This window comes from Sinocyclocheilus anshuiensis, unplaced genomic scaffold (assembly GCF_001515605.1).
Source record: "Sinocyclocheilus anshuiensis isolate Anshui unplaced genomic scaffold, SAMN03320099.WGS_v1.1 scaffold385, whole genome shotgun sequence".
NCBI classification, from domain to species: Eukaryota; Metazoa; Chordata; class Actinopteri; order Cypriniformes; family Cyprinidae; genus Sinocyclocheilus; species Sinocyclocheilus anshuiensis.
The window spans coordinates 505,090-514,936 of NW_015539876.1; the positions used below are offsets into that span (position 1 = coordinate 505,090).

Below are 9,847 nucleotides of genomic sequence, written 5' to 3' on the forward strand. Positions count from 1 at the left end.
TTATGGTGGGAGAGACTTTTTTTTTTGTACCTATGGAGAAATGGACCCTGAGAAATAAGAAATGAGTAAAAAAATGTGACAGCTAGACCCAGTCTCTTCTATTTTGTAAAGGAACTGGCAAGATACAAGATAATTGCATCCCTGTTGTAGTTCGGCTCCCCGCATTGCTCAGGCTTGGCAAAAACCCAGGACTTAGAGGTACGTCTTAGAAATGAAACAAAAGGCTGGTAAAAATGGCGGGGGGTAACACTGATGCTGGTTTTTGGCAGTATAACCTCCCTAAAGCAGCTCAAGGTACTAAATCCTCCACTTATAAAACAAAACCATGATTGAAAGGATAAACATGGTCTCGTATTATTTGGAAAAATAAAAAAATAAGATGGGAGTAAGCAAACAAACAGCATGTCCAATCTCATATGCCAACATGAGACAAATGTGAATGGAGACAAAGAGACTGGTATACAGTGACCTCTACAGGAGATTAGGAGAAGTGTGTGTGTGTGTGTGTGTGTGTGTGTGTGAGAGAGAGAGAGAGGCATTCAGAAGTACACACATCCATTTGTGTACTCTATAATTAGATTTGTAATGGGGTTTTAAAGGAAAGAACACGGAATTATTATTATTATTATTTAGAATTATTATTTAACCACATTAGAAAGAGAGAAATACACAAAAAATACAGGGAGGACAAATGAAAGGACCACTGCACCCTCATTGCAAAAAGTGATGTCTGATTTGTGAACAAATCGAATCTGATCTTTTCAATTAATTGCTTATCCATTAAAAAAGGGGTAACAAATCAGCCTGATCAGGTTCTTGAATTCAACTCACTGACTCAATTGTAGAGGTTCCAGCATTCCAGAGGTTTGGAATGACATGAGGGTGAGTGAATGATACAGAATTTTCATTTTGGGTGAACTATCACTTTAAGATTCAAATAAAGACTGATATTTTGAAAGATTCAGGAAAATACATTTTTATTTCACTTTAAAATTAATACAATTTTCTTAACTGAATATATTGTATCACAAGTTTTTTGGGGGGATAATTTGATTTGAAAATATTTTAGGAATAGTACAGGGCATCTAAAAGCCAAGAGCGTCACTCCAATGTCCAAGCCTTCTGAAAATAAGAAATATCCTTACAGACTCATTGGGGCAAGCTGGGCTAGAGGGAATCTGTCGATAACATTTCAATAAAGTGGTCCTCTGCTTTATTCCTCATGGATTTCCTGCGCTGTTGAGGTGAATGCCCTATCATACAGTGTAGATGCATAAGTCCTCATTACTTTGTCAGTAATGTAGCTGAAAACAATTGGCAGTGTTTGGGGATTTTTCTTTGTAGATTATCTTGTTTTGTCCTGAAGGCAGTAATGACTTAGAGACATAGTGTGTAAATAAGACCTCCTCTTACTCCATTTCTGTTGTCACTGTCCCACTTTTATCAGCCAAGAAAGTAACTTCAAAAAGCAATGTAAGTGGGAGAGAAGAGGGAATGAGAAATCACTATGCAAAAAGGCCTTCACTGTTGGTGCTAGCTGATTAGTGAGCAGTCAGGGGCCACGGTCAAACCAAAGTCCGCCAAAGCCTGTCTTCCTGGGGCCTGGAGAAGCACTGACTGGCAGCTGAGATTTCTGGGAGTGTGACTGACGGCCCAGTAGATGCCAGAGAGAGAGAGCAATGCGTATATGAAATGTCTCCTCAGCGACCCTGAAACACTTCTTCCGCTCAATCTCAAATGTCTGATCTACAGAGAGCTCCACAGATGGATGCTTGACTGACCAAATGGCAACATCCCTGCTGTAGTGATCCTGTCCCATTTCGACTTGCACAGCCCAAACAAACAGAGAAAAACAAACAAATAAACATAGAGGCCACAAGTACAAGATGTTCCATCATGACTGACTGCTGCCTGAGAAATGTAGGACGGACTAAGATAGTTCAGGGTTCACACGGTCATGGAAAACCTGGAAACTTCAGCGATTTAAAATAAAACCAAATGTGATTTCTAGGCCTTAACAAGACAGGGAAATTAATAAAATCTTAAATCATGACATAATTTTCTTAATCCCATTGCCATTTCTACCACCTACCACTCATTCTCTCTCTAATGCCATACTTGATAAAACTATAAAAAGCCTAGTAAAAAAGTATCAATTTAGTCATTCAAATTGAGACTTTTTTTTTTTTTTTTAAATATTCAACATGGACGCATTGATCAAAAGTGACCAAGTCTTTTACCATCTTACAAATGTAATGTATGCTGTTCTAAATAAATAAACAAATAAATGTATGTATGTACTGTATGTATCACAGTTTATATTGAAGACTGGAGTAAAATGTTGCCTGAAAATTCAGCTTTGCCATCATAGGAATAAATTAGATTTTTAAATATATTAAAATTCGAAACAGTTCTTTTAAATTGTGATAATAATTCACAATATTATTTGAAATATAAAAGCAGCCTTGGTGACGTCTTTCATAAACATCTTAATGATAACATTATTTGCTTTTGTAAGTCAAGGTAGTGTATAAAATCTTTTGAAGTTGTGGATTAGTAAAGCACATTTCTAGCACAGTGCTTTTTATTAAGCTGTATTGCTGCATGTCATCCATCTATTTGTATGGCAGAGCTTCCATTCAGAGTCCAGAGGCTCTAAAGATCCTGAGGCTGATAGGAGCTTAATAAATGGATCAAGTGACTGCTGGAGAAGGTGGTGGCTTCACTACAATCAAATTAAATCCTCGGCTATACACAGCAAATAGACATGAGTCACGCAAAAAAATGCAAACACTCATTCATTTACATAATAGAGCAGAGAACAACAGTATACCCAGAATGTTTCAACAAGTTTAAAAGTGATATTTTGGTGCTTAAATAGAAAAATGAAATTAAATCAAATATAAAAAATTAAATTGAATTAAATGGTGTGATACCTCAAGACACTAATATCAGTGTCAGGTACAGAAATAGGAACATTTATATTTTTAGAAAAATTGCTTAAAAAAATGTTAAGCTTAAACAAAGGATCGGTAAACTACATTACAGCACCTCACGCACATACACAATAAAAGCACCTGTTTGCACCAGCTTAAAAATAGTTTTGGATCAGTCATTCACAGAGAGCCCAGAGTTTCATCGACTCCTACCTCTATTGCATCAGGAACCCGAGTCCTCAGACACACGCATAGACATAGACATAGTTTCATAATACAGGGAACCTCTTAGTAAAGTAATTCTATAAAAGTGATATTATATATGACTTTTATATAACTTTTAGACCAGGCTAAATAGGTATAAAATCAATGCACAAGGCAATCAACAAATAAGCAAATGGCAAGTGTTGAACTGTGTGTGTGTGTGTGTGTGTGTGTGTGTCATTTTTTGCACATGAAGTTGTACCTCCATTCATCATCTGCATGTTGTCAACACAAACCGAAGCCCTCTCAAATATAAACAAATCTGGCCATGTAACACAGAGATAACACAAACCACTGCATCCATGTCAATAATTACAGCAGATGCAATCTCTCCCTGCGGAATAGAATGGATGAATCTGTCCAGCACTTCACACACGTGGATAGTCACAGCCCTCCACTGTGCATCCACTACAGGAGCATATTTATCACTGAACATCCTGACGGAAACCCAAAATGATGTTTATACAGTAGAAAATATAGAGCAGGGAGGCTTCAGTACATTTGATGGGTTCCACCCTCCAGAGACTTAGGCATGTCAGAAATGTGAGTTTATGGATATTGGGTTTTTCAGAAAATTCCCACTGTCAATTGTAGCCCAGCAGGAAGTGACCTTGATGTGGAAAATGCAACTTGAGCATGATTACCGCTGCATCATCCTGTGCAACAGCCGGTTTGACAGGCAAGGACGATGTTTCTACTGAGCCACAAATGAACTCAATCCCCACAGTGATTTCAGCTCTGAAAGCCAGCTGAAGAAACAACCATTTAAACCAGGCACCTTTCTGTCGCCGATGGAAGAGTTTGAGGAATAACTAAATTAAAACTGTGATGGCAACTATTGAACTTCTCATGAAATATTTAAGTTGCCCTCGTTGATGGGTTTTAATGGGTTTAATGACCTTTCTTATAAAGAATACAGTAAGACTTTACAATAAGGTTCAGTTAAATGTTTTAGGTATAACAGCTTAAATGAATGAGCAATACATTTACAGCATTTGTTAACCTAGAATAATGTCAATTTCTGCATACATTCATAATACATTCTTAACATTTGATTTTCATTAGTTAACATTAGTTTATTAACAAACATGAATGCACTGTGAATACAGTTACTTAACTATTACCTATAGATGTTCTACAATAATAGATGTTTGTGAAAATTCAGTTGTTACAAATGTTGTATCTTTCACATCCCAGATTTCCCCAAATCTTTGTGAAATATAAAGAGTACTAAGACCATTGAAAATGGCCAGCTTACTGCTTACTAATTTCACAAATAATTTTATATTATTAAATTAGGAAATATCAGAAGACAACACTGAAATGCCAAGCCAGTTGCGTTTTGACGTGGCTGAAAATGCAGGGACTAAAAATGAAAATTTTTTAGTTTGTTTGGAGCATTTTTTTTTTCATTATGGCTTAAAAGTTCTAAGGTTTCCTTTTCAAAAGGTGTTTTCTAACTAATTTGTCACGATTATTCATTTTAACAACATTTCATATTGACTTAAAATGTATGCGCTAATGTTAAAAGAAAAAGATTAGGTCAACACTTGCAGATTTTTTGATTCAGATGAAAATGAGCCCTAACTAACTAATAATCTTTTGCTTTGACTCCTGGGGGAGTGTTTAGACCTATTCCTATTCCTTATTCCTATATTCGCACCCATAATAAAAAATAATAGTAATACAAATATTACATATTTGAAAACTCCTCTCTTTACCTTTGCATGACCCTTCAAGCCAACCTTGAGATTCTCTCTTTAAAACACTCTTAAAACACGTAGCAGCACTTGATTAAAACAGCTAATTTAATGTGCGTCACACACCAATTCATCCATCTCTGTCAGAAAGTGTAATGGTGCTGGAAATCAGTTTCGCTGACAAGATGTTTATATGACATAAAAATGTATGGCTCCAAATAGATTGAGGGTTTTAAGCATATAGTTGTTCTTTTGGCGTGTAGCCTTTTAAATAGACTGTCAGAAAAAGATGGATCTCCTATACTTTTATAGCCACCCTTTTTCCGCTCCCTTTCTTTTTTGCACTGATACTCACACACACATACGTCTGTTTGTCTTAGTCATTGTGTCTGTGGTAGTGTGTGACTGAAAGAGCTGCAGGGTAGAGTGGCTCCAAAGAGAGCATCTTTAATCAGCATCCGGAGTTGGAGATTGAATCTCGTCCTCTGTGTCTCATTCAGGGCTTTAGCTGGACTCTTACACATACTGACACACACTTTGACCATATACACACTAACAAATACACTAGCACACATGCTTTTTTGGGAGGAGAACTTGCCATCACATGTGGTTGCTAAGCTGTTGCTTTGCCGTGCTAAGATGTTTTTAGTGCATTCCTAAGCGGTTACTAGGAATCAAGGTGGTTACTAGAATGTTTTTGGTTTGAATGCTCATAATTGGTTTACTTTTATACTTTTGTATGAATTACATGTTTACATACTATTCACACAATGGCAGTAAATTATTCATAATTTACTGATTCTCCCTAATTCTTCTTTTTTCTCTCTTAATTTTTCCTTTCTAAAAATCCTACTGCGTGTCATACCATTTAGCTTTGACTATATTCACAAATGGCACGTAAATAAATTTGCACACCATGCTTTTGAATTTGAGGGGAAAAAACTCTCAAGCAATTAGACCATATATGAAACAAATAATTATGCAAGTTACTAAACACTGGTGATGTATAGCTGTGAAACACTATGTCGCCATCATATCCAATAACTTTCAGTAACTGTTGATTCTGAAGGTTTGGACAAAAATATTTCAAACCAGGAAGACTTTGGGCATGTAATGTCATTGTTGTTTATTATATTTGTTCATGAAACGCATAGATTCCCAAACAGTTCTCTGATGTCGGTTAATGGTCACATTGACATGCAGGTAAACAAATAAAATATTTCTATTTTTAGTGTTCAAGTGTTTAAACTCAAAAACCCACTGCACTTCTTACATTAAGCCCAGTTTGGGAACCCTGGTGTAATGTAATGTTTAGTGCATTTAATTATATATATATATATATATAAGCAATTATTACTATTTCTTACATATAAATAGTTTTTAACACAGGTTTATTTTAGCATCGAGACAATATATATATATATATATATATATATATATTCACAGAGCAGTATAGTGTTCTGTGTCAGAATGGGAAAAGTTGCCGATTTATCAGAGTTTGATAAAGGACAATTTGTGATGGCATGGTACCTCAGAACTTTGATCTCAGAAACAGCATGCCTTGTGGGTTGCTCAAGTGCTGTTGTAGTGAGTACGTATCAAAAGTGGTACATGGATGGACTACAATTTGTAAGAAATCTATCCATCACTGCCTACTATATAGTATGGAAGTATGCATTTTCGGATGAAGCACAAGTCTGTATGATATTCTATTTCCTCAGTCTAGTCCTAATTTTAATGCAGATCTAAGGGATTTTCTTTTTCTGTTTTATTGTAAATCACCAGGTAATAGCACATCTCAACAAGCTGCATGATTTAGACCAGAAGTATAGTTTATGCAAATGCTCGGCTACTGAATGCACAGTCCCGCTGAACATAAATGTGTGTTCTTGCACTATGGAGACAATAATAAATCTCATGGGATGATAGAGCTAGCTTCAAATGTCTTTGCTACTGAATCTGATTTGTTATTATTCAGGTAAACATACTTATGAGATCTAACTTGCTCAGCATCATTCGCTTCAAACTGTCCCTCCTCTGATCTAAAAGAGAAAACTAGCTGCAGAAGCAGACATGCTAATGGCAGCTTGTGGCAATGCCGAGAACGCAATGCATACTTGAGTTGTGTTATGAAATACACTCAAAGGGTTAGCCGTTCAAACTGCATTCAAACCCATAATCCTAAATAAGAGCAATAAAATAACACACCTGACTACAAAAAGACAAACTGGCAAATACTCAAATACAGTAAAAAAAAAAAAAACAGACAGAATAAATTGACATATTCTGTGATTTCAACCACACCACCAACGAAGCCATGCATTGATCTCTGTCTGAATGTGAACATGAACATTTCATTCACAACCACAAACCTGGTTCACCCTGTTCCGTATCCTCCATTAAAGTGAATAATAAATCACAAAATGTCCCCTCACCTTTTCAATCAAACCAATATTACACAAGTCTCAATGAAGACAGATCCACACAAGACTCTCTGATTTGAGGTCACATCATAAACCTGGAGATTATTCAGCCTGCCCGTGACCTTGTCCAATTGGCAGGATGGAACTTTAAATTGTGTTTTCCTGCAAGTAAGGGTTTGACGGAAAGAGTTCATATACTCATATACTACAACGAAAAAAGAAAGTTCTTGTGATACTGTTCTGTGATTACGTTAGGAAAGTACATGCCGATGTTGCAGACCTGTTTTGTGATCACTTGCATTCATCAGGTATTGCTTCGTTGTACCTTCAACAGCATCAAGTAACATACAATAAGACCTGTTTCACAACGCATGCTCAAGTTGGGGTGTTGCAGTATACTGGTATTGACGATAACCATTTAAAAATGAAATATTGATATCATGTTAATAGCACACATAAAATAATGTTGTAAATAATCCAGTGCCAGTAAATTGTTGAGTAGGTGGCGGTATTGCACCTTAACACTAGTTGCCACCTGTCATAAAATGGGGAAAAAAGACAAGAACACAGTGTGTAGCTACTACTGCCACACAAAATCATGTCAGAGAAGACTGACAAAAATTAGACAATCTACCCGCACCCGAAAAAAGTTAGCTTGCCAGTGTGGGAGTTTTTTGGATTCCGGAAAAAAGACACCCCAGTCTGCAAGAAATGCAGATTTTTGGTCACTTTTGTACAGTAAACTCTTGTATTTTGAGCATGATTCATTTGCCAAAAAAAAAGAAAAACCAAAATAAACAAAGGTAAAGATGAATTTGACTAATATAGCATTATATTTTTCCCTAAATTTCTATAGATAATGCAATAATATTTTTATTATGAAGGAACAGCATTAAAAAGCTATTTCTGGTTACTATTGAATGTTTTTTTATATATATATTTATAATTTACTCTAAAAATAATTGGATATTTAGTATTTACACTCAAATGGTAATTAATGTGCTAATATGATATGTAAAAATGGCTAAATGCATGACTGTTTTTGCATACAGTGTGAAAACAGGTGAGATAACAAGTCTTGCAACCAAACATCATGCATGCTCTTAGATAAAAATGGTTGGTCTCCGAGTTTGGACATAATGACTGTTACAGCTTTAGCTTTTACTGAAGTTAAAAAATGTCAACTCTGCTGAAAGAAAGAGAGAGAGATAGATAGAGACAGAGAGAGAGAATTTGGCAGAGTGTGACTAAAGCTGGCAAGAAGTATTCCTACATAATTAATAGTCTGAGGTGTAAGACAGGATGCCACAGTGTTTTAGCCTTGAGTAGATAGTGACAGCGTGTTTTGGCACAAGGCTATCATTCTATGCCAGAAAAATGCTTGGTCACATGCTTGTGTCTGTGCGTTTTTGTTTATTTGTGCAGTCATGTATAATTTGCCCAATAAGTTCCCCGAGACACTCTTAACAGGCACAAGACAGCAGTACAATATCCGTTCACCCATAAATGACCCAGCAAGAACGGTGGAAAATAATTACATACTTTTTTACGCAGATCCTGGTTGGATACGATGATAACATTGGGAGGATCTCCAACAGCAGTGGCAGCTCCTCCGATGTTGGTGAAGATTACCTCAGCAATCAGGACATGCCTGGGGTCCAAATTAAGCACTTCACATAACCTTGAGTACAAAAGACATCACAAAACCTGATTAGGACTGATGTTCCTGGAACATCAATGCAATGCAACCATGTTACATAGAGTAGTCTCCAAGTGGTCTTCAAGACAGATAAATGCTTGCTAGTCATTTTTGAGAAAAGGTGTGCTATTGCTTTTCTAATCCATCATACTTTCACAATTTTTGCCTGGTGGAACATAAAACATGCAAAAAACATACACAGAACACCTTAGCAATCACATAGCAACAACATGACAACCACCACAGTATCTTAGCATTGTAGCTGCAAGTTTTACACAGACTCATGTCTTTTACGTCTGTCATATTTGTAACTGTACCATAAAATAAGATTTCATAAGTGTCGTTTTTTTTTTTTTTTTTAAACCCTTGCTAAGCTAACTGAGACTTGATATAGCACTTGTATATCATTGCTCTTTTGTTGATTTTGATTGCTTCCATTGTCCTCATTTGTAAGTCACTTTGGATAAAAGCGTCTGCTAAATGACTAAATGTAAATGTAAAATATAGCAAGAGGAGGACCTGATTAGGACCAGCACAAAGTTTACGCTGGGGTGCACAAATTTCCATGTTTGTGCTCAAGTTTAGTTATTAGCACTAAATTTCAAGCAAATCTAAAGATAAGCAAATCAGTTTCCCTGCAAAATTGGCATGAAAAAAAACACTTGCACAAGCAAATTGCCTGTTAACAAAAAGCTGAATTCTCTAATTTCTCACATTCGTTCTTTAACGAGTGAGTGACTGAGTGAGTGAGTGAGTGAGTGACTGACTGACTGACTGACTGAGTGTGTGTGTGTGTGTGTGTGTGTGTGTGTGTGTACTGCGTCG

The 9,847-nt window shown here is 36.3% G+C and overlaps 1 protein-coding gene across 1 annotated transcript in view; it reads right to left on the bottom strand.

The window, feature by feature from the left end:
- The window catches only part of LOC107685326 (P protein-like), a 41,789-nt gene that overhangs the window by 27,376 nt on the left and 4,566 nt on the right, over window positions 1–9,847 (bottom strand). Inside the window, exon 4 of the mRNA XM_016481878.1 lies at window positions 8,866–9,004. Coding sequence (XP_016337364.1) covers window positions 8,866–9,004 — 139 coding nt within the window. The remainder of the gene's footprint in view (window positions 1–8,865; window positions 9,005–9,847) is intronic.